This window comes from Mesoplodon densirostris, chromosome 7 (genome assembly GCF_025265405.1).
Source record: "Mesoplodon densirostris isolate mMesDen1 chromosome 7, mMesDen1 primary haplotype, whole genome shotgun sequence".
Taxonomy (NCBI): Eukaryota; Metazoa; Chordata; class Mammalia; order Artiodactyla; family Ziphiidae; genus Mesoplodon; species Mesoplodon densirostris.
Genome location: NC_082667.1, coordinates 1,520,434 through 1,548,089, shown reverse-complemented (window position 1 = coordinate 1,548,089; position 27,656 = coordinate 1,520,434). Strand labels below are relative to the sequence as shown.

Sequence of the window (27,656 nt, the reverse complement as noted above, 5' to 3'; positions counted from 1 at the left end):
GAAAATGCCCAATGAGGTGGAGCAAAAAGCAAAAAGAAAAGGTGAAACAATAAGAGATGATCAATCCAGGATACCCAATGTTTGTCCAAAGGGAGTAGCTAAGAGTGAACAGAAATAATGCCCTGGAGCAGATGGACGTGCCAGAGCAAAAGGCCCTTGGTCGGCCCAGGCCCTGGCTGCAAGCTGACCCACACCCAGGCACGGCCTCTCGAAGGTGAGATCCCGGGAGCCTGCTTCATTCTTTCACTCATTCACTTGACAAGTATTCACTGGGCTTCTCCAGGGACAGGCATTCAAAACAACAGCAACAAAAAGAGGTTCCACACCATGGAGCTCACACCCTTGAGACACTTGGCTAGAGATGAACAGAAACTCGCTGAAGTATCCACTTAGTCCTGACCCAGAGAAAGTTCTACCACCCTACATGCCTGACAGAGGGAAAGGCAAGCCCTTTCTGGAGAAGCCTTACCCACTGTGCTGATCTTTTCAATAAATAATGCCTGGCACACAATAAAGATGATGACATACACAAAGAAGTAGGAAAAGTGACCTACCTTCAAGAGAAAAAATAGCCAACAGAAGCAGGCTGCAGCTGACCCAAACAGTAGAATTTTCTGAAAAGGATTTCGCAATAATATTTATATATCTATATCTATCTATATATATTTTTTAATTAGACGAAAAGATGCACAAAAAGAATTCATGGAATGGACTTAACAGCAGACTAGACACAACAGAAGAAAGGACTAGTGAAATCTAAGACAGGTCAATATAAACCATCCAAGCTGAAGTATGGAGCAAAAGAACAAACAGACAAACCAAACAGCACGAGAGACCTGGGGGACAGCACCCAACAGTCTAACATATTTGTAATTGGAGTCCCAGAAAAAGAGAAGGGGGGGTCGGGGGACAGGGTGGAGGACATATTTTAAGAGATAACAGCCACGCATTTCCCCAAATTATTAGATATTTCAGCCCACAGGTCCTTGAGGCCCACTGAACCAAAAGTATGACAGAAACACAGAAAACCACACTAAGGCATATCACTGCTAAACTGATAAAACTGAGAGGAAGAGAAAATCTTAAAAGCAGCCAGACAAAAAATGCACATCACATCACGGGGAGCATCAGTAGTGCCTGACTTCTCACCAGAAACAGTGCGACCAGGAGGCAATGGCTTAACACATCCTTGGTGCTGAAAGAAAACCTAAAGTTCTATAACCAGTAAAAATATCCTTCAAAACTAAGGCAAAATAAAGACATTCGTAGTTAGGCAAAAGCTGAGAGGATGTGTTGTGAGCACTATAAAAGCACTAAAGGAAACTCTTCAGGTTGAGGGAGCCCCAATCCACAGGCAGGAAAGGGTGCACCAAGAAGGGGACACATGAGGAAACTGGAACACCCTCCCTGGAAAGGGCATCTCTTAAAGAGTCGACTCTGCAGATGCCGCAGCGAAGTACTGTGGGGTTAGCACCAGGCAGAAGCCAGACACAACAGGGGCCCAGAAATGAGGGACTGCGTCAGGAAGCCGCTCCCCTCTGCAATGTGGGGCAGTGCCAACTCCACGAGGACTGTGACAGGCAGGCATGCTGCAACCCCTAAATCAGAAAGTCTCAGCCTTTGTGGCCTCATGATCCCCAGATACTCATAAAAGTTACTGAGGACACCAAAGAACCTTTATGTATGTGGTTATATCTACTGATATTTATTGGATTAGAAATTAAAACTGAGAAATTTTACAAATATTTATTAACTCGTTAAATATAATAAACCCAGGACTTCCCTGGTGGTGCAGTGGTTACGACTCCACGCTCCCAACGCAGGGGGCCTGGGTTCGATCCCTGCATAGGGAACTAGATCTCACATGCATGCTGCAACTGAAAGTTCGCATGCCACAACTAAGGAGCCCACCTGTCGCAACTAAGACCCGGTGCAAATACATAAATAAATAAACAAATAAATATTTTTAAAATGTATATATAATAAACCCAGTATACACAAACATAAATAATTTTTATTAAAAATAACCATTTTTTTCAAAGCTAAAAAGAGCTAGTGAGAAGAGTGGCACTGTTTTACATCTTTGCAGACCTCTTTTAACATCTGCCTTCAAAGAAGACACATGGGGAACCTCCGGAAATTTCCCTGTGTTGAGGCAAATACTATCGTATAATGATATCCTATAATGTATGAAAACAGTTTGGGCCTCATGGACCACCCCCCACAAGGATCTCCCCAAGGGGTCCCTGGTCTAAGACTTTGAGAACTACTCTAGAGTAACCGCTAAAGAAATAATAAAAGAGGTGTAGCGAAAACACTAAAAGAGGAAAGAAAGTGGGATGACTAAAAAAATACCTGGTTGACACAAAAAAAGCCAGGAAAGGAAGGAAAATGTACAAAGAACAGATGGGACAAATAGAAAACAAATAGAAAGATAGTAGACTTAAACCAAGGCATGTCAGTAATTATACCAAATGTAATTGATCTAAACACTCCAACTAAAAGAGACTCAGACAGGGGAAAAAGGAAACTCAAACCCAAGTACATGTGGTTTACAAGTGACACTTCAACTGAAAGGACACACACGGGTTGAAAGTAAGAGGATGATAAATATGGGCCATGCAAACCCTAAGCATGCAGGAATGGACAAGGCCACCTGGGGTGACCATCAGCAGAGAAAGGCCAAGCTGACCGGGGGCACTCCAATTTTCAGGCTGGCAAGATGAGGACGGTCCAAGAGAAGTGGAATGGTGAGGAGGGGAAAAAAAAGGGCAAACGTGGGGTTTCATAAGTTAAGTGAAGGAGGATGTCCAACTGCGTCTGATGCTGCTGACGGGCCAGGGACTGCCAAGTGACCACTGATTTGGCACTGTAAGGGTCATGCATGCAGCAGGGTGGCCAGGTCAAGAGGTAGAGGGAAAAGATGTGGGTTCAACAGGAATAACACTTTCGAGGAGCTCTGGTGTAAATGGGGGCAAAGAAAAAGGCAGGTAAGTCAGACTGGCATCTAATCTCCCATCAGCACTTGAGGTCGGGAGCTAATGGGAGGAGCATGAGTCCGCAGAGAAGGTGCCTCCGTGTCACTTTTCCTGGAAGTCACCTGACAAAAGGAGGTGGTAGACCAGAAGGAAGTTAAGATCCCATCCAGAGAAGAGTCCTGGGAACTCCAGGAAAATCAAAGGGCTCTTCAAGAAAGTCATGGTGACGCAAGTGGAATGTGTCAAGAACACAAACATTCATGGGGTCTCAGAAAAGAGATTCCGCTGATGGACTCCAAACCCGATTTCCCCAACTCCTTAAAGACCAGGCTGGTGTACAGGCACAGCTTCCTTCAAGCGGGTCACATGACCAAGACAGGGGATCCCGGCACACTACCTAGCCCAGCACTGACCAACAATTCCCGAGTGACATCTAGGAAAACCCTCTTTACGGTTTTTTACTTTTGAGAGTCAACCAACAGGCAATCCCACAAGGCACGGGTGGGCTGAAGGACAGAGATACTGCTCTTCAGAAAAAAAAAAAAAAAAAGGTAAAAGTAGCTGCTAGAAATGAGGATGGGAGGGAAAGAGAGGCGAGGACAGCAGTATGCTCATCTCGCAGGGAAAAGAGAAGAGATACGGCTGCAGCTAATGGACAAGATAGGCGTTTACTGCGGTATTTGCAAGTACAGGGAAACCCAAGGATGCCCCGGGAAGAGCCACAGGTATCCACCTCGGGGGGTTGGGGGGAGATGCAGGGGTCACTGGGGATTGCCTAACTTGACCCGTCAAGCCCCTGAGGTGTGAGTTCACCCCCAAAGCAGTGCAACTGGAAACGGTTCAAAGAGGTAGCCTTCGGGGCAGCGCTCAGCAAGCCATCTGCGCCCGGGCCCCTGAGCGGCCAGTGGACCAGGGTGCAGTCTCGTTCCCACCACAACATCCAGACACTTTCGCAGCAACTGGACCAAATAATCTCATGTCTGGTGAACCTAGTAAATGGTAAAGTACACGGCCTTGTGCTGCACAAGGTTTACGGTTTTTTCCTCACTGTGTTTTATTGCATTTCACTCCCACGGACACGTCCACGCACCACTGGGCCCCACCCCAGCCAGAACACAGCCCTTGATGGTGTGGCCTGTCTCCCTCCCCTGCAGCCTGGCTTCCCAGCCGCACCCCCTCCCCAGCCCCTCAGAGGCCACACTGCCCTGTCTACTGGGAGGTGCCCCATGCCCTGGACAAAGCCCAGGGCTACCACGGGAACCAGTGGTAAACTGTCCATCGTGTTGCTCTGGGTCCCAGCTGGCAACGGACTTCAAACTCTCGACTTGTCCAAATCTGTAAAAACTAAGACACAGAACAGAACCACTGAGAGCTCAAGGCTGGGCGCTCAGGGCTCCCACAGCCGCCTTCCCAAGTGACAGTGACCGAGGGGAGCCGTGGCCACCATGGAGCCCTGTACAACTGGCAGGCAGCAGCCCAGGGAGCCCCCACCAGGACTAGGACCACCTGTGAGCATCACACAGATGTAGGCAAGTCACACCCTCCCTCTGAGCCAATAAATTCTGCAAAGGAAGAGAGGACAGTGGTAGGGTGGGCAGTGGGGGCCACCCAACGGGTGGGGGGAGGCAATGGGGGGGCCCTGTCTATGGAGACATTAACAGCAAAAATAAACTGACTAAAATTGGGTCTATCAGAAAGCAGTCTGGCCGTTCTTCAAAAAATTAAACCTAAGGGTTACCATTCCTAGGTGTGTCCCCAAAAGAACCAAAAGCAGGGACTCAAACACACCCACAGCAACCAAAGATGGAAACAACCCAAGTGCCCATCGACAGATGAATGGATAAAAAAATGTGGTCCGGTGGTTAGGACTCGGCGCTTCCACTGCCGGGGCCCGAGTTCAGTCCCTGGTGAGGGAACTAAGATCCCACAAGCTGCGTGGTTCAGCCAAAAAAAAAAAAAAAAAAAAAAAAAATGTGGTCCATCCACACAAAGGAATATTATTCAGCCTTAAAGAAGAACACAGGTTGACACAGCTACAACCTGGATGAACCTTGGGATTTTCTGCTACGTGAAAGCAGGCAGACACAAAAGGCCACATATGCATGATTCCATTTCTATGAAATATCTACAATAATACATAAACCCACAGAAACAGAAAGCAGCTTAGTGGTTGCCAGGGCTGGGGAAGGGGCATCAGGTGCCACTCCTTACGGGCACCGGGTTCCTTTGCGGGATGAGACTGTTCTGGAAGCAGGGGCGGTGACTGCACCACACTGAACACGCCGAACGCTGCAGAACTGTGCATTTTAAAATGGTCCATTTTATGTTACGTGAATTTCATCTCAACTTTTTTACAAAGAAAGACACGGGTCTACTTTCTGCCACCACGCACCAATGCCAAACGTCAGCGATAAAATAAACACCCGTTTCCCCCAAACGCAGTCCATCACCCTCCCAGTTCCAGACAATCGCTGCTCACAGGTGGGTCTCTGTCCCGTGTGCGGAGGCGGCGACAGATGCTGCATCTACACGGAGGATGAGTCCTTGAATCCCGACACATGCCACCTTCTGCAGGAGGCAAGTTCTGGCTGCCACTCGGAGGCCCCCACCCGCCCCAGAGCCTCCCCTGCGCTCACGGCTCAAAGCAATGACACGGGGTGAACCTCGGGGTGTGATGTCTTTGGAAGGTGCAAACCTTGGTTCATACACGAAATACTTTAGTATCTTTGAGTCTGAAAGTAAAGTCTTCTTTTTAAATGAATTAAATTAATTAATGAGAATCGTTTTAGATCCAAAGAACGAATCAAGAAAACAGTTATCACTGACTGTCACTGATTATTACCAAACACACTTTTGTCGTAAGAACCGTTCAGCTACGGCCTGCTCTGGATGTCAGGATGCGAGGGGGCACCGACCCCCAGGGAGGGGCCATTCTCCAAGGGGGTCCAGCAGGGGTGGGGCAGGCTGCCACGTGTCCCCACAGGTCACCAGGAGGTGCCACGGTCACGGGCAGCCCCACTCACATCCCAGGCCCTGCAGATGAGCCTCTGGCCCCCGAGGGCGGCCCTTGTCCTCTGCCCTGCAGTGCTGGCCATTGGCTAGGGCTGCCCTTGGCCTTGGTGTCCCTAAGCCCACCCCAGGTGGTCACCTCCTTCTCTCTGCCTGCAGCCAAGGCTGGGACCAGCGGCCAGGGCACCTGCCCAGGAGTCACAGCTGCCCTGCCCCTCGAGCACCCCAAAGACACTGTGAGGTGGAGGGAAGGGTAAGGCAGGTTCCGCTGACCCTGGGGCTCAGGTCAGGGCCCCTCCTCCTGGCTCCCACCTGCTTCGCCCAGGAAGGCACCACCTGGACTCGTGGGGGACAGGGGAACAGTGCAGGGATCCCCCAAGACAGGGCTCAGCTTCCGCACCACAGGCCCTAGACGCCCTGTGCCCACTCCCTTCCTGACGGGGGGCTCTGTTGGGGAGCTGGGCACTGGGCTGGTGGCAGACAGCAGCACACCTGCAGGTGAGGGACGGGGCTGAGGGTGCCGCTGGCGGGGCAGGACGGCCACAGGGCCCCGTGTCTCACGCCTCCTGCAGCTGCACCGCAGTCCCCTGGCATCTGCCTGGCACCCGCCCAGCCAGGCTGCCCTGCGTCACGTCATTCAGCGGCCTCACCCCAAACTTGGGCTGGCTCTGGCCTGCCCCTCCCCCACCTTCCAGGAACAGTTCTCTTAAACTGAAAACAGTCCAATTAAGTCCCCCCAGAAAAGGCATGCATTTTACCAAACCAGCCACAAAATTCTCTGGCTTCCCTGCTGGCAGGCAGCTGCCCTTGGTCTCCAGTCACTTCCCCAAGGGCAGGGGCGTTGCAGATGCTGCCCTGACTCTGGAAACAGCCCCGGGGGAAGGGCTGGTGAGCTGCGCCCACACCGGGGCCTGGGCTGACCCAGGGGTCCTTTCCCCCCCTCCCCCCAGTGGCCTGCAGGAGGCAGTGCCAGGGGCCAAGCTTAACCCGCACAGAGGAGCAGCACACCCACTCTCACCCCAGGCCTTGCTGCCCTGGGACTCCAACACAGTCTCCCCGGGGGTGGGGGGCTGGGGGCACAGGGCAGAGAGAAGAGGGGCCCCCACCAGCTGGCTCTCTGAACCACTCCCCACCCTGGGAACAGGTCACTGTGTCTGCCCTGGAAGCTGCCTGGGCTACACTGCCCCTCCCCACTGCCCTACCCACCCTCCACCCCTCCCCCTTCTGGTTAGTGCCAGGCAGGAGTCGGGAGGTGCCTGAGAGCCCACCTTCATGGAAAGACACACACACACACACACACACACGTGTGGCTTTGACATCCCCACCCATCACCACACACCTCATTCCCCCAGAAAGGTCAGGAGTCAGCCTGCAGCCTGGGCCCCCCGGACCCTCTGCAGTGAGAGGACCTCGACCCAGGCCCCAGGCCTCCTGCTGTCCAGGCCCTGAAGGAGACCCAGGCTTCCCAAGGTTCGGGGGGGGGTCAGTCTCCCCCGAGGGCCTACCCAGGCCCTTGACAAGTCCTGAGAGGGGGGTCCCTGGAGGGTCTCCGGGGATCAGCGCTGGGGCCTGGGGCTGCAGAGGTGGGGTCCCCCGGACTGTTGAGAGTGGGTGGTGGGGTCAAGGCAGAGAGCCAGGGCAAGCTCCGTGGAGGCACTGAGCTGAGACTGCAGGGGGACATGGCCGGATGCTGGTGATGGGTCGGGGCCCCAGGGGTGCTCGCAGGGCGCTGGGGCACACCTGGCGTGCCGACCTGCTCGGCCGGAGACCCTGGCCTAGGCCTGAGCCCTGGGAGCCATGAGAGGTCTCAGAGAAAGGGGCCCCAGAGCCCTCCAGCCAATCTTCGCGAGGAGGCTGGGTGCGGCGGCTGGTCCTGGGCGTGGCCACAAGCCTGCAAAAGCAGCAGGAGCCCTGTGGGCGGGATAGGAGGAGGGGCCCTTTCCCCACCCCCCATCCCACCCGAGCTGTGCTGTGTTGGGGCTGTGCTGTGTTGGGTCTCGGGGCCGATGCAGGGCCTCCGATGCCAGACTGGGTTGGGGAGCCCGCCCTGCAGTGGCCCAGGCAGTGGTCTCCAAACCTCAGCAGGTGACCGGCAGCTTCCTCACCCATGGGGTGGGCGGCACCAGGCCAAAGACTCAGCTCAGTGTGCACTCTGCCCTGGGAACCCACAGCTGGGGCTCAGCTGGGCCTGATGGACGTGCACAGGGCCCTTCCCCCCGTGGTGAGGCCAGGACCTCCTCTCACGCTCACACACGGCCTCACACTCACGCTCCTGGGGAACAACCAGGGCCGAGTTCGGACTGGGCCTGCAGGTCGGGAGGCTGTGCAGGAAGCGCCTGCCTGGCCTTGGGGAGAAGCCAGCAGGCGCAGTGGGAGGGAGGGAGCCAGGTGCAGGGGTGGCGGTAAGGGGCCTGCTCAGGTGATCACCCCGGAAAGCCTGAGCCCCTTCCCTACCCGCTCTCCACAGGCAGAGGGAGGCTGGCCAAGTGGAGGGGTCGCAGCACAGGGCTGGCTGGGACTCGGTCCTTCTGGGACGGTGCCCCGTGGCGGTCGCCCCTGCAGCGGGTGGCAGTACAGGGTTGAGGCTCCAGTGCTCCAGCCCGGCCTTCTCCCCATCCCCAGGGCCAGGGGCAGAGCCGGGCCCACTGCCCAGCTGCAGCCCCCCCCCAACCTTGCCCGCTGACCCAGGCTTGTGGGGTGTCCAGGTGGGGGCACTGGTCTCTTTCTGATTTGCAGCCCTGGTCCAGGAACCAGGGGAGAGAGAGAGGGAGGTGCGAGCAAGGAGGGCCAGGCGGCCACTGTGAGCCGGGGTGGGGCTGGCACTCCAGAGGAAGGAGGCGCAGACCCGGGTTTCGGTCTAAAACCTGCCCTGTGAACGGGGGCTGCGCTGGGGGCCCAGGGGAGGAGCTTGCTCAGCCCCGTCGCCAGAGCCCCGCCCTGTCCCTGAAGGATCCCAGCTGGTCTCCAAATCCCGAGCCTCCTCACGCAAAGCCCTCCCCCTCCTCTCTCCTGCCAAACCACCATCTGTTGCCATGACAACGGGAGCAGAAAGGCAGGGGCACTGAGCGCTCTCCCCCACCCCCTTCCTTCCTTCTCCCTTCAGCTGGGCCCTGGACTCAGAGCAAGCCACTGGCTGCAGCCCTCACCAGCCTAAGAGACCCCTACCCCCAGCTAGTGGGCATGGCCTCAGCCGCGCTAACACCTGCCTCCTGCACAAAAAGGCCAGGCGAAGGGCCCCCACTCCAGCTTCCAGCGCCCCCACCACCACCACCCCTGCCCCCTGTCCTGCCATGGTGCCAACCCTGCCCAGGGCAGGACCTGTCTCACACTAGGGAATGGCTGGTGCCCTGTCTAGTCCCTGACCCATCTCCCATGCTGTGCTCCCACCAGCGGGGCCCTGGCCTGCTGCAGGCCCAATCCAAGGAGCATCCCCAGGAGGCCAGCCTTCCCCCTAACCCACCACGAGGCAGGCTCGGACTCCGGGAGTCCTGGCTGCCCAGCGGGCGGTGCCCAGCAGATGACCAAGCCAGGGAGATACAGCAGGCAGCCCCGCCTACACATGCTGCCCAGATAAACTCCAGGTAGACCAAGGAGACCACCGAGAAGGAAAGCACCGCGCACGCTCTGCAGCCGGGGCACAGCCATCACGGTGACAAGGCGGCACACGGCTGCAGCCACGTCACACCACACCTCTGCCAGGCGGACACCATGACTGCCCTTTTCACAAGGGCCCCGGGCTCAGAGAGGTTCAGTGACTTTCCCAGAAGCGCCCAGCCTGAGACCAGGCGGAGTTCAGGGTTTTCCTTTTCCTTGTGTTTGTTGAGCCCTGGTTTGCTTCCTAAAACCTGCTTCCCCAGCAGTCTTCCCTTCTCAGCAGCTCCTTGGAGGTGTCAGTGACGCGCACACTTAAAGAGTGTTTCTCCCTGGGTCCTGCAGAAGGGCGTCCCGGCGCCCCCATCACCCCACCCTCCACAGCAGCCTGGTCAGTGTCCACAGCCCACCTTCCCCGGGATTTCGTGTCAACGGAACCACTGGTAGAACCACAGCCAGAAGTGACTCAGAGCGTCCCACCCGCAGACAGAGGGAAAGGCCCAGTGAACCCGGCCCTCGGATGTGAAGAGCTCCTTTAGAAACCCGCCAGTGTGGCTGCTTCAGAGGAGCCAAGGATGAGACCGGTGATTCCCAAGAGAAACACAAACGCCCAACACACCAAAACAGGGGCTGCAGCCAGGCTGGCCGGGCCTGAGCCGGACGCACCCTTGAACAGGCCCGGGGCGGGCTGAGACGCCCCCAGGCTCAGGCACAGGCCCCGGCAACGGGGGAGCCAGGCCGGGCTCGAGGCGGAGTCATGGGGGCCACAGGAGCAAGAGGGCCCCGGCCCTCCCCAGACTGTCCCGCTCTTTCTGCCCAGCGGCCCCCGGGGGTCTGGGAGGCAGGGGCGGGAGGGAGCGGGGACAGCCCGAGGCTGCAGTGTGAGACCCCCCTGCCCCGTGATACCACGTACACCCCGGCTCCTTCCAAGGGCAGCTGCCCTGGCACCCGCCCACCGTGGTGTGGCCAGGACGGGGCTCCTTCCCACCACAGTGGGGACTCGCTCGGGGCTGTGGAAGGAACACGGTCAAGGCGGGCGGAGTGTGGGCCGCACACAGGGCTGCAGGGACAGACCCGGGGAGGCCCCGGCCACGCACCGAGGGCCACCCCAGGTCCCCACATCCCCGGGCTGCTGGGAGAGGGCAGGGGGGCCGTGGCTTCCTTCCTGGGCTGAGGGCCCAGCCAGCAGGGCACCCTCTCCCCAGAGTCAGTGCCCCAACCTCAGCAGCCCGGTGCTTGCCATGGGGACCACAACAGGCCTCCCCTCCCCCGCTTCCTCCGACCCCAGGGCCAACTCCCCACCCCCGCCAGGAACCCCCACAGTCCCACCCGCAGAAGCCGGGGCACAAGGGTGGACTCTTCTCCCTCAGCCAAGGTACCCTGGCCGACACCCAGAGCGTGGAAATCATCACCCCTACCTCCAGGCCAGGTCTCCCCCAGATGCACCAGGGCCCCCCAGGACATCCCTCAGCCACGCCACAGAAAGCCCACCCACGCAGCCAGTGTCCCCAAGGGGCGTCCACCTACTGTGTGCTCAACAGCACGTCCTGAGAGCCCCAGATACTCGGAGGCCTGACCTGTGCGCCCCGGGCCCCCTCTGCGGGGAGAGGTGGAGGGAGAGGCCGGCACCTGGGCCCCTCGGCCCTCTGACTGCACCCTCAGGGCGGGATGTCCAGGGGGACCCAGCGGCCTTGTCTGGGGGGCACGAGTGGAAACCATCAGTTCTGGGGTGCGCTGGGGGAAGCCTTCCTGCTCTGCCTGCCCACACTTCCGCCCGCTCTCGCTTTGAGAGCCTCTGGGAGGAGCAGGGCTTCCCAGAGGCCGGCGAGCGGGCCCCGCATCTCCACTTCCCATGGTGGCAGGTGACCACGTGAGCTTTTTATTAACTGCTTTATCAGTTCAACGCTGTAAAATTAGCCCAATGAAACATTTTGATTGAATTCAGTAACTGTTCAGTAATTCAATCTGGTAAATTGTTGTTGTTGTTCTAAGCTGGTGCCCTAGTTTCAGAAGCCTTAGGACTGGGGGCTGATGCTGGGGTCGCCTGCCAAGGACCTGCAGGAAGGAGGGTGACTGCCCCAAGGGACCTAGGAAGGGGAGGGGTCGGAGGCTTGTGGGGAGCAGGTGGCAGGGGACGCAGCTGCTGTGAAGACGAGGTGCCGGGTCCCGCACTCGAGGAGCCAGCTGTACGAGGAGGCTGGACTCCAGGGGGCCGAGGTCACACGTGCAGCGTGGACGCCATGTTGTGACGTGAGCATGTACTACCAGCAGCTGTCCAGCCCTCCAGGGACGTGGGGGGGGGGAGTGGAGGGACAGAGCCATGGTGACCGGCAGGAGTGCTTCAAGGTCAGTGACCCAGCGCCTGGTGGGGGGGAAGAGAAGGGGCCGCCAGGACAGGAAGGCTGCCTACAGGCCAGGCCCCAGGGGGCTTCAGCAGCAGACACGGACCGCCCCCCCCAACCCAGCACCAGGCCTTCCCTCCTTCCTGCTCCACCCCCTCCAGGCCCCAGGGATGGTGATGCGGTTGCCTTGGTGACAAGGCCGGGATGCCTGCCCCGGGAGGCCCAGGCACACACACCAACAGCCTCTCTGGTAGCAGATGCAACGCCACACAACCCCACTCACACCTGCCAGGCGTGGGGGGCCCTCCAGGATGGAGCCAGGCCCAGAGCCGCTCACAGCTAAGCCAGGTGTGGAAATACCTCCCAGAAGCCCCTGGGCCTCCCCTCAGCCCCCACCCCGAGGGGCAGGAGCTGCAGGTGACCAGACCCCAGAGGTTGGCCGCCCTCCACCCCTGTCCGCTTCCCAGCTCCCACCGGCCCCCTGGCCACGCCTCCAGGCCCCGACACAGGACACAGCGAAGCCCTGTGCAGGGAAGGTGCCCCTCATCTGCGGGCCGGCCTGTGGTCAAGCGGAGGAAGGCAGAGCCCGCCCGCCTGTGGCCACCAGGCACCCCCGGCAGCCCCCTCGCCTGGCACACCTGGGAGGGCTGCCAGGGTTGGCCTGGGAGCCACATGGGCTCCCGCGGTCCAGCGGGCAGGGGAAAAAGGAACAGGAGGGCGGGGCGGGGGGCTGGCGGCGGGGCAGACAAGCCCTCTCTGGTCTATGGCTGAGATCCCTTGTCCCCACGTGGGACTGGATGGGGGCCAGAGGACCACTCTGCAGTGTCAAATCTGGATTTATCATTAAAAAAAAACACCCCAGTCCACGTTTTAAAAACTATCTGCTGAGTTAGTTGGTTTCCCCAGCCACGAGGTAGGTCTGGTGTCCCACCCTCCCCCGGGCCAAGAAGCCTGTGTCCCCACCCTGCTCACGGGTCGGGGAGCTGCAGTCCCCACCCTAGACTTGTCTCAGGAGCCAGCCGTCCGATGCCCCTGGGTCAGGGCGCCCAGGCAGGACGGGAAGGCGCTGGCACCACAGCACCTGCCCCGACCATGGAGCTTCGAGACCGCCTGTGGCGGGTGCCTGACCTGGGGGAGCCAGGGGCTGAGGCAGCTGCTGGCTGCCCAGGGGCCCGGCCAGTGCTGGGCACGAGATGGACACCGAGGCGCTGGGCCAGGCAGGCCGTGTGCAGGCTGCTCCCACCTGACCCAGACAAGTTCCCTGCCCAGGTCCCTCGGACGGACGGACAGACAGATGCACACCCTGCCTGCGGTACCAGCAGGAAGTGGGAAACAGGCCTGTGGCCCGAGCTCCACCCCCGCCCAGCGGGGATCAGGTGACAGGAGAGCCTGCCCATCCCCGGAAGGGCACCGGCAGATGTAACCTCCAGCGTGGGGTAATAATAGAAGCTGCTTGGCGGTCAGCGGGCAGCTTCTCCGAAGGACAGAGAGGAGGAGAGAGGCAGAGACCCACCTGCCCACAGCGGCCACCTCATCCTCCCAAACATCAGCTCAGTCCCTGAGCGCCTCTGACTGTTTCCAGGAGGCCCGCCTGCCTGGAGCTGTCCATGGTCACGGAGCCCGGGCAGGACGCCCACCTCTGCCACCTCCTCCTCCCCGGGGCTGGCTCTTGCGGAGCAGCCAGAAGGGCCGGGCAGTGGGACCTGCCACTCAAAGGCGCAAATGGGCACGAGGTGTCAGGACAGGAGCCCCGCCCAGAGGGGATGCAGAGCAGCCCTGCCCTGGTACAACATCCACAGGCCCCTGCTCAGTGTCCCCTGGGCCTCTGCCCTGACCCCCCGACCCAGGCAGCAGAGACTGTCCTGCACGCCTCCCCCCGGCACATCCCCCCAGGGACGGGCAGGCAAGGCGCTCGATTACGTATACATCTTTGCACCTGCAAACTTGAGGTTGGCCTCGGCGCTGGCCACGGAGCGCAGGCCTGGTTTATGAAGTCCCCGACCCAACACCTCCAGGAGACCGCCTGTCCTGAAGTGCACTCACCAGAGAACCCCACATGGTCCTGCCAGCACGGGGTCCCCAGGATCTCACTCTGCTGACCCCGCTGACTGACCTGTCCCCACCTGCCCTGGCCCCTCGAGCAACGGGAAGCGGAGGAGCACGTGCGCCCCCCCGCCCCAACCACTCCATCAACACCCACTGTGAGCCTCCCGGAGCTGACGGCCCCCCGCACGCCCACGCTGTTTCTGGGGGCCGCTCCCCCAGGGTACAGGCCACTTGGTGTCCAAGAGAAGAGGCACCCCCAAGAGGATGGGTGCTGGCCTGCAGCCCCCCAGGCTCGGCAGGACTCACCCAAGTGGTGAGCTCCCGAGGCCCAGCGACGGACCGCAGAGCCCCCAAGACGGTGCCTGGGGCACGTGCCCACGGCCACCACGCCTGAGATCCTGTGCAGGGCCAGAGAGGCTCCCCAGGGGCCATCTTTCCTCCCCAAGGCCCACTGCAAGAGGCGTGGGGGGGGGCAGCCCGGGCCCCAGACCCAGCCTGGACTGGCATGGACAGGCCCAGGAGCTGGCCTCCCCCGAACCCTGGCTGCCCAGTGGGTCGCTCTGCCCAGGACAGGACTGTCCCCAGCACAGAGCCTGGCCAGCTTCCCAGAGGTGCCCCCAGGTGTCCACCGGCCAGAGGCCAGCACCTCCCCCAGCAGCACCAAGAGGGCTGCCCACCAGGCTTTGGTCAGCGCAGGACCCCATGCACACCACCCGGCACGGGGGGACTCGCACCCAGAGGCCACCCACCCAGGGGGACTCGGGATGCCATAGCCCCCAGGCAGAAGGGGCAGAGTAAGCCTGTGGGGTCAGAGGCCCCGGCTGGCCGCCCAGCCCCTGACAGGCCCTGAGCACCTCTGGAGGCCCACAGCACTGACCAGCCCAGGCTGGCCCCCCAGAGCCAACTCTCCTGCCCCACCAGCCTGGATCCTGACGGGGGCATCGCCAGCATCACCCCGACAGAGAGCCAGTCCCCATACCCCCTTCTGCAGACACCAGGGCAGCGCACAGATGCCCACAGGAGGGTGTGCGTTGCACATAGGGTGGCGGGAAGCAGGGCCCCCGAGGTCAGAGGCCCTACGGCTAGCTGACTCCAAAGACAGGCTGTGGGACAGGGGTCTGAGCACCCCTCAGGCAGAGGGACCCAGGAGGGGGAGGTACGGACGTGGGTGGCACTGAGGGCCGAGGACACCGTGTGCCCTGCCAGGGCCGGCAGCGAAGCTAGAAGTGAATCTGGGAACCCGGCCCATAGACCCTGGGCCACTGGGCGTCACCCAGAGGGGCCCCTGTAGCCCCCACCAAGCCCCCGACACGGCTGCCCTGATTCCCAGGCCGACGCAGCCCACGACCGCCCACAGATGCCCTCAGTCGCCCCGCGGCATCTGCTGGAGGGTGTCCTATCTGTGCCACTTTATGATTAGTTATAAATCCCTTGGGATTTGGGGTTTAGAGTCAGCAAACCTCCAATCAGAGACGAGCTCTTGCCCCTAGAGCTAAGCCAGCATCTACCCTTTCCCATCTGCCCGGTCCAGCCCCACCCCCTCACATACAGGAAACAGTCCCTCCACCTCCAAGGCCTCGGTCCTTCCCAAACGTCTCCTGTCTCCAGTCTCCCCGCCGAGCTAGCCCAGGATGCTGGTTAGGATGCCGGGGTTTAGTGGGGGTTGGAGCTGAGGGCTTGCCTTCCTGAGTCCAGGCTCAATTCCCCCCAGTGCCCAGGCCTGGGGAGGGGGCTGCAGGCATGGACTTGGAGGTCAGAGGACCCTCCTTGTGTGCATGGGGAGCCCCACAGATCAGCGCAAGGCAGAACCAGCGGGAGGGTAACACCCGCGCCTTCACACCCACCACATCTCTGTCCCCCTGGGTAGGGGCTCAGGTGGGCAGACCCCTGACACAGAGGGTCGGTGCACAGCCCGGGCCCCAGCTGGTCTCCCCTCTCGGCCGCCCCAAGGCCATCATTGATGTCCCAGCGTGCTGCAGAAACTCCTGCATTTCATCCACCCTTGGGCCACAAGACCCTTGAAATAAGGGGACCCAGGAGATGCAACTGGCTGGTGTGCACCAGAGCCTCTCACGGTGTGCCTGCCCCTCCCTGGGGAGCCCAGGCGACGCAGGGCACCCACAGCCTACAAAGCACGGGGCCAGGTGGCCGAGGCCTCCCTGGCTGCTGTGTGCCCCCAACAGCACCCACACCCGGGCGATGGGGGTCTCCAAGGGCTTCTGGATGGGAGGGTTCACTGCAGCAGCTCCTGCCACCTTGGAGACACCAAGTGAACGTCAGGGATGCCAGGGACTGCCCTGGAGAGTCACCTTGAATCAACCCCAGAGCCAGAGAAGGTGCCGGCAGCCTTGGAGGGCGAGCAGTACTCATGTTCACGCTCTGTGGGGCCCTGGCCTTCCCCCCGCCCCGGCAGGTGAGCAGCAGCCCCAAGAGAACTGGCCACCAGCTCCTCCTGACCGAGGAGGGGCGTGGGGGCCAGGGTCTCCCCTGGGAGCACACCAGGCAGCCTCCCCCTGCCCACCTCCTCAGCACAGAGCCCAAGTGCCACACTAGGGAGACAGGTGCAGGAGCTCACCAAAGACCCACAGACCCTCCCACAGGTCTGCTCAGCTGCAAAGGAGGGCTGAGGACAAACTGCTAACCGCAGCCTCCCTCCTGGGCCGCGGAAGCTGCAGACTTCAGCACTGCCGCGCTGGACAGCTCCCACAGGCAGGCCCAGGGAGAGGGCCTGGCCCCAGGCTGCAGGGCCAACTCAGGCCCCTCGGCGCCCCCTCAGGAACAGGGTGCAGCCAGCGAGCTGCCCGGGCCTCACCCCCACAAGCCACCCCACAAGCAGAGTGCAGCAGAGATGGGGCACCACCTGAGGGCTTTGCCGCTGCTCTCCTTGGAGACTTAGGGAGGGGAGAGCGGGGGTCCTAGGCTGCCTGCACACTGCTCGTGGGTAGCTGGCCCCTGGACGCAGGGTCTCCTGGCAGCCCACGCCGTGTACGAACACGTTGGCCTTGAAGAGCAATTCTCCCAGGTCACCAGGGCCCACGGCTTCGCACAGAAGCAGGCGCGTTTGGGGAAAGCACGGAGCCCCCAGCGTGAGCCCCGCTGCAGGAGAAGCGTGTGCCCCAGCCTCAAGCAGCCCTGACACCAAGCGGGAAGCCCCAAACCCCAGAGAGCACAAGGGGTTCGAGCTCAGCGTCTCCCGTGTGAGGTCACGTGTCGGAGCCACAGGCCAGGCGTGGTGGCAGAGGGCCTGGGGGAAGAGCTGGAGGCGTGGGCCGGGCGTGGGCAGGCTGACTGTCCACCCTAGGCTGTGAGTGCTCAAACTGGCCCTCCGTGACAGGGCCACTGCAGCCAAGAGGGTGAGGCTGCACACGGAGACGGGCCCAGCAAGACGTAAGGAGACCAGGCGCCTGGCAGAAGCTGCTCCAAGCTCCCCAGGAGGGCCTCCTTCAGGCCCCCACCGAGCCTGTTCCCTCACCTACACGCCCCGCCCAGGGCTGCAGCGGCTAGGGGCCGAGGGACCAGAGAGTGACCGGCCAGCAGTCCTCACCTGCCTTAGGTCCACCCCCACAGGACAGAACCCAAACGGGGCACTCCTCACGTGCCATGTCCCCCATTGGGCCTGCACCTCTGTGCGCGTGACAGCAGAGAAGCTTCTGGGCTGGGTGGACCCACTGCTCCCAGGCAAGGCCAGGCCTGTATTTCGCTGCTCACTGCACGCCAGCACCAATGACCATCACGTCAGGGTCGGGGCGGGAGTGCGGGTGGGACAGGCCACAACCACGCACGGTTTCCTGTCCAAGTGGGGCCCCGCCAGCATCAGCACCCCCGGAAAGTCAGAAACGCGCAGATCCTGAGGTTGAGGACCCCGGGAGCAGCTCCGGTGTCGAGGCCCCAAGGTCTCCAGACACCGCACGCAGGGGGCCACGGGGACTCAGGTTCCAGGAAACAGCCCTTACCCGCTAAAAATGCAGCGTTTGACTGTATTTCTGCCAGTTTGGGAAATCAGGGTTAACTTCCCAGGGTACTAAATGGTATGGTGCTTCTTTTAAAGAGTCTCTATCTTTTAGACCCAGCCCGAAAATGTTTACATTTCTGGGAAGTCTGGGGGTGGGGTGAAGCAAACTGATCCCGTGTCTGTGTCGCTGAGGCTGGGGTGGGCTCGCGGGGTCCAGGGTGCTCTTTTCTCTACCTCCGCATCTGGAAATGCCCGTTTGCAGAGGGAAACGAGAAGCCGGTTCCCACGGCGGCCCAGGAACATGGGGCCTCCACTCCGGGTGGGCCCCCAGAACAGAGGCATCTGCCGGCCAGAATGCAGCAGGTTGGGCGCGAGAGGTCAGCGGGGCAGGGCCACAGGCAGGGCAGGCCGCGTCGCAGGGCACCGTGTGGCAGAGGGAAGGGATGAGGCAAGCCCCTCCCCAGCCCAGACTGTGCCCCCACTGCCGGGTCCCTCAGCCCCGCCCAGCTGGCGGCCCAGCTCTGCCACAATCTGCATCCACTCTCCCCACTCGCTGCCCCATAAACAAGCGATGCACGAAAAGACCACATCCGCGGGGATAAGCAAACACGATGCCCATCTGTCCACCCTCGTCCTGTTTCCCCCTCGACCCCCTGGGCCCGGGCTGGACGTGAAGGCTGAGTCCACTCTCAGGCCCACGGCCCAAGGGTGACACGGGCTGCCAGCCCCCTACCTGGCCCCAAGCAAACACGTTCCCTCGCAGTGTCGCTCACCCTCACACCTGAGCCCCAACGGGGACACGGGGGCCTGCAGATGCCGACTTTCCCACCCAGTCTGGGCTGGGGGCCCTGCCCCGGGGGCTCTGCACGCAGGCTGACCCCAGAGACCCTGGATGACCCCAAATGCTCCGTGCCTTCTGGCTGACTCCTGGGGGCAGCCAGAGTGAGCCCGGGACGGAGCAGCCCATCCAGCTCCTTCCTGGCTCCACGGGGCCAGCCAAAGGACTTTCTCTGAATGGTCTCGGAGGACCCTGAGTCCCTCACACACGCTCCAGGCATACCCCTCTCCACGGGCATCGGGGATCCCCACGTCCCTGCAGCTGCCCACCGAGCACCAGCCCCTCACCCTTCAGAGAAGAAACTGGCCCCAAGGGGCTGCCTGGGTTCCAGTGCAGGCCCCTGCCCGACGACTGAGTAGGGAGTCGAGTCTGGGAGGGGCGGCGGGGGAGGCTGCAGCTCCCGCCCCGGGCAGGGGCTCCTCCCAGCCTCTGCAGACCCGGGCTCCCCACCGCCCTGCCGGCCCGTGCCCCGGACTCCAGCTTGGGCCCAGCGTCAACACCTGTGGAAGCTGGACCCGACTCAGAACTAGGCGCAGGAAGCACCTGGCCTCGGGGCCTGTGATCCAGGCCGAAGTCGGCCACGGGGAGGGACCCGTCAGGTTCCCAGGCGGCCACCCCCCAACACGTAGGCCCCCCATTTATCCTGCTCCTCCACCCAGGCCAGCGGCTGCCAGCAACTCTAGAGTCGCCCGGGGCACCACGGCCAAGGCACCCCCACAGATGCCACATTCCTGGCCGGGCAGCCTCCTGCCGCCCCCGAAAACCACCCACGGCCCTGAGACGGAGCAGCAGCCTGCCATGTCCCCAGCCCCAGCTACGTCACTCAGGCCACGCAGGCGGCCACTCAGGCTGCCCTCCCACCTCCGCCCTGGGACCCAGTCTGAGCCCAGAGTGGGCAGCGATGGCGCACGGGCCCCGCGGGCCTCCCCCACCCCCCAGCCCAGAACCACAGGCCCCAGAATCGTCCATCCACCCTCGGCCAGGCCTGTGGGCACGGTGTGCGGGAGGCCCAAGTGGGGGCGGCCAGCCCTGGGGCCCCGTGTAGACGAGGGTGTGACAGCACCTGGGGAAGCACCTCTGTGCTCACAGGTCAGCACCCCCAGCCAGGGTGTGTGTTCCCGGGACGCCGTGTCAGCGCTCAACAGGCATCGACCTCAGTGACCCCTGAAATCCACCCCGAGGCGCTGTCACCCCAGGGCACAGGGAAGAAGCCAAGGCCCAGCAGCAGCCTCCCTGGGCCCTGAGGGATGAAAGCAGAACGAACAGGAAGAAAACCAGCAGAAGAGAAGGGCCGTTTTCTCATCCTGGAGTTGGGGGGCGGTGCTCCCAGCTGCCCAGCTCCAGAACACTGGGCCCTCAGAGGCTGCAGAACAAGGCCTGGGCCGCCTCTCAGGGCCCAGCCCGCACAATCCCTGCTTTGTCCCTGCGGCCTCTGCCCCAACCCAGCCTCCATCCCATCCGGAGTCTGAGGCAGCTTGCTCAGGGCAGCCCCGCTTGGCAGCCGGCACCCCTGTCTGGGGTGAAACCTCGGGCAGGCGGGCGGGCAGCTCGGCCATCCCTGGCCAGGACCCAGGGCTCTGGGCAGGCTCATGGAGGCCCACCCGGGGCCCACCACCCAGTGCTGTGTGGCCTGGACACGTCAACCGGCCCACAGGGGACAGCGGGGCTGGCCGGGCCTGGCACCGGGGAGAGCTCCGTTGGAGCAGCTGTCCGAAGGCCCCAGCTTGCCCCGTGTCCGAGAGGACTTCCTGCAGAATCCAGGGCAACGCAAGGTACCACCCACAGGGAAGGGGGTCCTTCCCCTCCCCCGAGACCCTAGATGGGCCCTGACAGATGCTGGCCTCCTGCTGGGCACCGAGCACAGCAGACGTGCCCCCGACATTGTTCCCGTCCATCAGGGCCTCACAGAAACACTCCTGCCGTCGGGGGGCCTGAGGCTCAAAGCCCCTCAGCTACCGAGCACCAGAGCCTAGGGGGCTGTCCCTGGCTGCACCTCCGGGACCAGGGGCACAGAACCACCCCATTAGGGTCCAAGGTGGCCTCGGGGGCCTGGGGGCCCTGGCTGTACCGCTGGGGAAGGCCACGTGGGCAGCACACAGGGCCACAGGCAGGCGGTGAGGCCTCTCAACCACCTCAAGCACCCTGCCACGTGTGTGCCGCCACCGTGCTCCCTCTGTGCGTGGCAGCAGGCCCTGGGGAGCGCCAGCGTGCCCCACTCCAAGGAGCCCAGACTGTGCGGGGGGACACAGGCAGGCAGGGCCCCGGGCCCGGGCAGCTCCAGGCGCAGCCCGTGGGCGTGGGCAGACGGGGGACACAGCCTCCTCTGTGGGCACCGCCGCCCGGCCAGGCCCCCACAGACACCGGTTCTGTGTCCACTGGCCTCAAAGGCACAGGTGCTCTCCAAACCAGAGCACTAGGTGACCAGGAAGTCGCCCTCACGCTCCTCATGAGCACCAGCCACGCACCCTCCCACTGCACCGCTGACTCGGGAGCACGGCCGACGTGGGCCATCCTCAGCGCGGGCCTCTGACCTGGCAGGACCTGTCTGCTCCGGGCACACGCAAGGTGCCAGGCACCAAGCAGGGCTCATGCACAGGCAGAGAGGATGCAGTCAGTGCTGCTGCCCAGCCCACCTGCCTCTCAGATGCCGGCCTCCTCTCCCTTCCCTGACGTTTTCAGGCCCAGTGGTTGCCCCACAGATAAGCCCTAGCGATGAACACCAGGGGAGGAAGTAGCCAGAAAAAGGCGCGTGTGGGCAGGGGAAGCACACGCTCGCTCGGGCCCCCGTCCAGGCGCAGGCGCAGGCCCAGGGCGGTGCCGGTCAGCCGGTGCCGTGGGCAGCAGGGGACCCTGCATCCTGCGGCAGAGCCCTCGGCGGCCCCACACAGCTCTCGAGGCTGGTTGGGATGGGCCAGGAGGCAGGGGGAGCAAGCCCCAGAGGCCCCAGTCCACACGCGCCCCCAGTACGCACAGCCAAGCCTGCCTGTCACCATCAAGGCTCAGGTACCCCTGACCACCCTCCAGCAGACCAGGGTTGGGGGCACCTGGAGCCCCCTGAGTCTGAGACCTCTCTGCTCCTCTGCCCTGAGCACAGCGCAGACGGCTGTATATCCAGCAGGGTCCCCCCGGATCTGCTGGAGACAGGTTCTGCTGGAACCTCGGGGCCGTGGCTGGCACTGGCCTGGCTTCTTCCAGAAAGAGCCAGGCCTGGCCTTGCCCCCAAAACCCGCTCTGAACAGACGGCTCTGGGGACAACAGCTGGCACGTGGTGGACAGAGGCTGGCCACAGGTGACGTACTCTTTCCGCATCATGCTGGGGGCCCTGCAGGCGGGGGCCTGCAGGCCTTGATGCCCCCTGTGGAAAACCCCCAGCGCAGAGGAACCCACGGCCAGAGCTGCACTGGGCAGCAGCCGGCTCTGCAAAGAGCATCCCTCACCTCTGTACCCTCGCCCGGGCTGTGCCCTCTGCCCCACATGCCCTCCCTGGTACAAACACCCCTCCCACCATCCCTGCAGAGCCACAGCCAGTGGTGAGGCAGGCGGGACACGTGAAAACCCAGAGGTGCTCAGAGCCACAGGGGACCACGGTGGGTAGGGGACACTCTGGGACCAGGGTCCTAGGGCTCTGTCCACCCCAGGACCCTCCCAGCCCTACCTTCAGGAAAATGCCCATCCTTTGACACAAGACCCCCATCACCCCAGGAAGCCCCGTGCAGAGCTGCCCTCCATCAACAAGGACAGCATACCCAGGGCCAGCTCTCAGCTTGGGGAAGCGGTTTTCCTGGGGGAGGGTCTGTGCCTCGGGAGGGTGGCTGAGCAGCCTCTGTCCCACCCAAAGTCACTGATGGGTTGCTGAGCCTTCCTAACCACTCCAGTGGGGCAGGGAGACAGGTGGGGGATCCCCACTGCCCCCCAAGGTCTGCCCACAACTATTTGAGAATATGGTCCTAACGTTTAACCAGGCTCGTGCAGTGAGCATCCGTGGGCTTTCCTACCATCCCCAGGAGCAACTGCCCTGGACCAAGTTCAGGTTCTGAGCCCGTTCCCTCACTTATAAAACAGGTTAGATGGACTGAGGCCAGCCTGAGGCACAGAGGGGGAGGCTCTGGACTCAGCAAAGGGCAATGTGGCCTGCGGCCGTTCTGACCATCAGGCACGACAGGTGGTCCACATGCGACCAGTGGAGGCCCACCCCACTCATCCTGCTCTGTCCACCTTCACTGTGCACCCCAAGTCCAGTGCCTCCACCCACATGGGGAGGCCCACTCCTTCTCTGGGCCTCAGCCCTCCATGGCACCCCAGGCCGGTTCCTGGGCCAGCCCCTGCCCACCCCATCCCCAGAGCCGACGCACTGCGGCCTCTCGTTGGCTCAAAGCTGCCTCCGGATTTCCCTGGTGGTGCAGTGGTTAAGAATCCGCCTGCCAATGCAGGGGACACGGGTTCGAGCCCTGGTCTGGGAAGATCCCACATGCCGCGGAGCAACTAAGCCCGCGCGCCACAACTACTGAGCCTGCACGCCACAACTACTGAAGCCCAAGTACCTAGAGCCCACGCTCCACCACAAGAGAAGCCGCCGCAATGAGAAGCCCACACACCGCAACAAAGAGTAGCCCCCGCTCGCCACAACTAGGGAAAGCCCGCGTGCAGCAACGAGGACCCAATGCGGCCAAAAATAAATAAATATTTTTAAAAATTAAAAAAAAAAAAAAAGCTGCCTCCTTCTGCTCAACCTTCTAAAACTGATGTGGTCCCCCACGGCCCAGGTGCCTCCCCGCCCACCTCAGCCGCCGGCTCTGCCTCCCCCGTCCTGCTCTGAGCTGGGCTCCCTCCAGCTCTGGGCCATGGGTCACCCCAGGGTCTGCCAGACTCTCCCTCCAGCTCACCTGTCTCCCTCTCACACCTGTCTCTCCTCCCAGCTCACCCGTCTCTCCTGCTCACACCTGTCTCTCCTCCCAGCTCACCTGTCTCCCTCCAGCTCACCTGTCTCCCTCTCACGCCTGTCTCTACTCCCAGCTCACCTGTCTCCCTCCAGCTCACCTGTCTCTCCCTCCAGCTCACCTGTGTCTCCCTCGCTCACCTGCCCCATCCCACCCAAGGAGTCCTCTCCAGCCTGCCTGCCACCAGCACTCACATTAATTCTCCTGAGGGTCCCTCGAGAGCCTGGAGGGGCTCTCCCCCTGCCCACCCACCAACCTGCGAGCTCAGCCAGATGAGCAGCAGGGAGGCCCCTCACCGCCCCCTTCTCTCTTTAGCTGGACCAACCCCTTGCCTGAAAGCCCTGTCTCAGTGCTGCCCCCCGCCCCCATCTCCTGCCCACTGGAGAAGGGTTTCCAAGGGTGGGCCCCACATCTTACCGTGGACCTTGGCTCCAGGAAAGGCTCCCAGAGCCCACCGTCCTCCCCATCGAGCCCCGGGGTCCTCCCGGCCTATGGGCGCCGAGCCCCACTTGGGCTTGCTGCGCCCTGGCTTGGGCAGGGCCGGGCACTGCTCCGTTTCCTGATGGGGCTGGAGGGGTGAAGACAGCACAGCCCACACCACTCACCTCCTGGGCCTACTCGGTCCCCACTGGACCCTCAGGGGGTGTCCTCCCCACCCCCCCAGCTGAAGAAGCCTCTCCTGGATGAGGGAGGGGCCAGGTGGAGCCTCGGCAGTGAACACCACAGGGCACAGTGACACCCGCCCCAGCAGGCCCAGAAGGTCCCGTCCCTTGACCAGAAACCACATCGCAGCCAAGGCGGAGGCACCCTCCCCAGGCTGCTTGCAGAGGTGATGCCAGGCCGTCAAGGACAGCTGGGCAGAGGAGATGACTTCTCAACCACGGCCTCGCCAGCCCTGACGGGGAGGCCCAACCCAGCAGAAGTGACGGACCCGCTCCCTGAGCCCAATGCCAAACAAGCAAAACAGAACCACCAGGGGTTAAAAAGATGCAACAGAAGTGTGAGCCGGACCCTGCCAGCCCCAGCCAGGTGGAAGGGGCGGCTCTGCCCACACCTGCACTCTGCACCTGGCGGCGTCCCCCATCCCACATCTGACTCCCCAAAGGCGGCATTTTGGGGGAGAGCAGCGGGCCCGCCTCCCAACAGGCCCCCGCTCGGGACACGCAGCCGGAGTGCCCGGATCAGCTGGGTTGAGAGGCCCAGCTGCCCCACGCGGCCGGCCGACGTCTACTCTCCTCAGTTCCCCCTTTACAGGACTTGGGCAGAGGGCTGGCAAAGAGCAGGGAGAACAGAAGTGCCCGTGAGACGAGCGGGGCTGGGCTGGAGTCAAGGGACAAACCGCGGGCCCCACCACACCCTGGGCCTGGGGGCTGCACGGCTCCGGGGGAGCAGCTCCCAGCAGCAGTAACGGCTGGGGAGGGAGGCGGCACACATCCACCGAGGCGTCCTGGCAAGAAGCCTGGCCCCCAGAGGAGGTCAGGTGTTTATCTCGGGAGCGAAAGGACAGGCCTGGGAAATCACAGCTTTCTTAGCATTTGGTGCCAAAGAGCAGCCAGCAAGCCAAGCAGCCAGGCCCAGCACACACACACCGTGAGGCCCCTACGTCCACCAAACTCCAGATGACCCTGCCACAGAAAGGACGGAGAGACGGGCGCCAACAGGACAGCCTCCTCCCCAACCTTCCTGGGAAGCAGGTGCTCCAACCATCAGGATCTCGAGTGGCAGCTCCAAGCACTCAGGGAGGCCAGAAGAACAGAGGACGGACAGACCCCCAGAGAGGGGGCCTCAACTAGAGACCTGATCCCACTCACCAGGGAAGGGCCTGAGGAGAGAGGCTGCTGGATGCAGGGGCCACTCAGAGCTGCTTCTAAACATCACACGGCCTGTTGTTCACACACTGTACATCCTTTTGTGTTCGTTATTGTTAATTACAGTGGAACCCTCCTGTAATTAACTGTAGAACAGAATAACTCAATGAAGAGTACGGAGACCAGCCCCTACCCTTGGAGACCTGCGTATAATTCACGGCTGTCATCGCTTGCACGCCGATGTCTCCCTATAATAACATTTTATTGGTAAGATAATTAGATTATTTCACTGCCTCCTGCATTCTGCTGCCCCAAGCCCCTCCCCCACTGAGAATTTCACCAACTACAGTTGTTCCTCCCAGGAAACATGCACATTTTGAACTCAGCTGATCACGGGCTGTCTGCCACCTCCTCTTCGAACCCGGCCCGCCACCCCGACTTCCAACAGCACTGCACTACTGCCCCGGGCCCCACGGTGCGAGGGCTGCCCGCCCAGCAGGGGGCGGGGGGGGCTCCCACTGCCTCTAGCCCAGACGCCTTCACAGGCTCTGCCTTAGTTACATCACAGCCCCTGCCCCCCAACCCAGCCCGGGGCTTGGCCCACTTTCCTTCCACCTCCAGGCTCCGCCTCTGGGCTACCCTGGGGGGCTCGGGGAAGGCCTGCAGCATGCCTGGCTAGAGCGCTCCCTCCTGGGCCCCAGCCCTGCACCAGTGGGGTGGGCCCAGCCCTGCCGCACCCTCCTCCTCCCTTGCTCCGCTTGCCTGCCTGCTCTAGGTCTAAGGAACTTCCCAGAGAGGCAGGGAGAAGGAGGCAGTGCCAATCGGACCTCTGGGCCGCCAAGAGAGGCCCATCCAGGGAGAAGAAAGAAAATGGCTGAGCCCAGTGTCCCACAAAGCGACTCTGCGAACGCCCGGCCAGCCAGATGAGGGCACTGGCCTTGGGGCTGCGATCTAACCCGATCGCCAGAAGACGGCTGTCCAGGACCAGCCGGGAAGCCCCCTCCTCCCATAGGCTGGGGTCTGCTCCACCGCCGGTGTGGGATCCGTGGCCCAGGATCCGCGGTCGGGCCCAGTACCGGTCTCCCTCTCCCGCCCCTGGAGGAGTGCAGTGTCGCAGACATCCTGACAGGTTGGGAGAAGAGAGGCGCTGTCCAGCCCTCTGAGTGGCCCGGGCACTCTCCCACTCCCACCGGGGAGGGAGGTCCCGGCCTGGCTAAAGTGGCCCGGTCCCTGCAGGACGCGCATGGCGGCCTCGCTGCTCGCCGGCCGCGGGAGTTGGGGGTCGTGGCCGGGGTCGCGCGGCCCGGGGCGCAGCTGCTCGGGCAGCACGCCTATTAGCGCGGCCGCGGCAGACGGCAGATGGGCGCCCGCTCGGCCCCCTCCTCCCGCGGCACAATGGGCCCGGTCGCTCGGGCGCACAATGCGGCGGGGGCCGCGCACCTGCAGCCTGCAGCCGGGCCGAGGGGCGCTGGCCGGGCCAGTGCGCCGCCGTCCGCGCCGAGTGTCCTTGGGCCGCGCCCGGCCGACCGCAGCCGCGCGGCCTGCGGGGCTCCGCGGCGGGACCGGGCGCCCGGCCTCCCATTGTTCGCGGCCGCGGGCCGGAGACGTGGGCCGGGCCTGCAGCACCCCGCTCCGGGCGGCCTCCTTCCCGGGCCCCCGCTCGGCGCGCCGGCGCCGGCCTCCCCGGCGGCGGGCCTGTGCGCCCCCGGCCCTCCCGGTCCCCCGGCGCCCCCGGCCCCCATCGGTGTCCTCGGCCCTCTGGGCCCTCCGTGTGCACGGTCTCCCCGGCCCGGCCCCCGCCGGCCCGCACGCACCTGTCTGCCCCTTGCCCAGCGTCTTCTCCAGCCGGTAGGGCCCCACATACTGCGCGTGCTGCGCCCCGCCGCCGTCCTTCCCCGTCGATGTCATCGCTCCCGGGCCCGGCGCCGGCGAGGTGGGCGCCCCGGGCGGGCGGCGGCAGGGAGGGGCCGCGTCCGTGCGCGTCCGTCAGTCCGCTGGGCCGGGTCGGCGGCGCCCGGCGGGCCGCGCTCGCTCAGCGCCCCCCGCGCCTCCCCCGCGCCGCCGCCCCCCGCGCCTGCGCCCGCTCTGCTGCGGCCGGCCCGCGCTGCCTCCGCCTCTCCGAGACGACCGGGCGGGCGGGGACACAAGGCTTCCG

At 62.7% G+C, this 27,656-nt stretch overlaps 1 protein-coding gene across 2 annotated transcripts in view; it reads right to left on the bottom strand.

Annotated features, from left to right (window-relative positions):
• Positions 1 to 27,409, bottom strand: part of BRSK2 (BR serine/threonine kinase 2) — a 63,069-nt gene extending 35,660 nt beyond the window's left edge. For both annotated transcript variants that reach the window (XM_060103110.1, XM_060103112.1), the window contains exon 1: positions 27,316 to 27,409. In XM_060103110.1, the coding sequence (XP_059959093.1) occupies positions 27,316 to 27,409 (94 nt within the window). The remainder of the gene's footprint in view (positions 1 to 27,315) is intronic.
• Between the last annotated feature and the right edge of the window lie 247 nt (positions 27,410 to 27,656).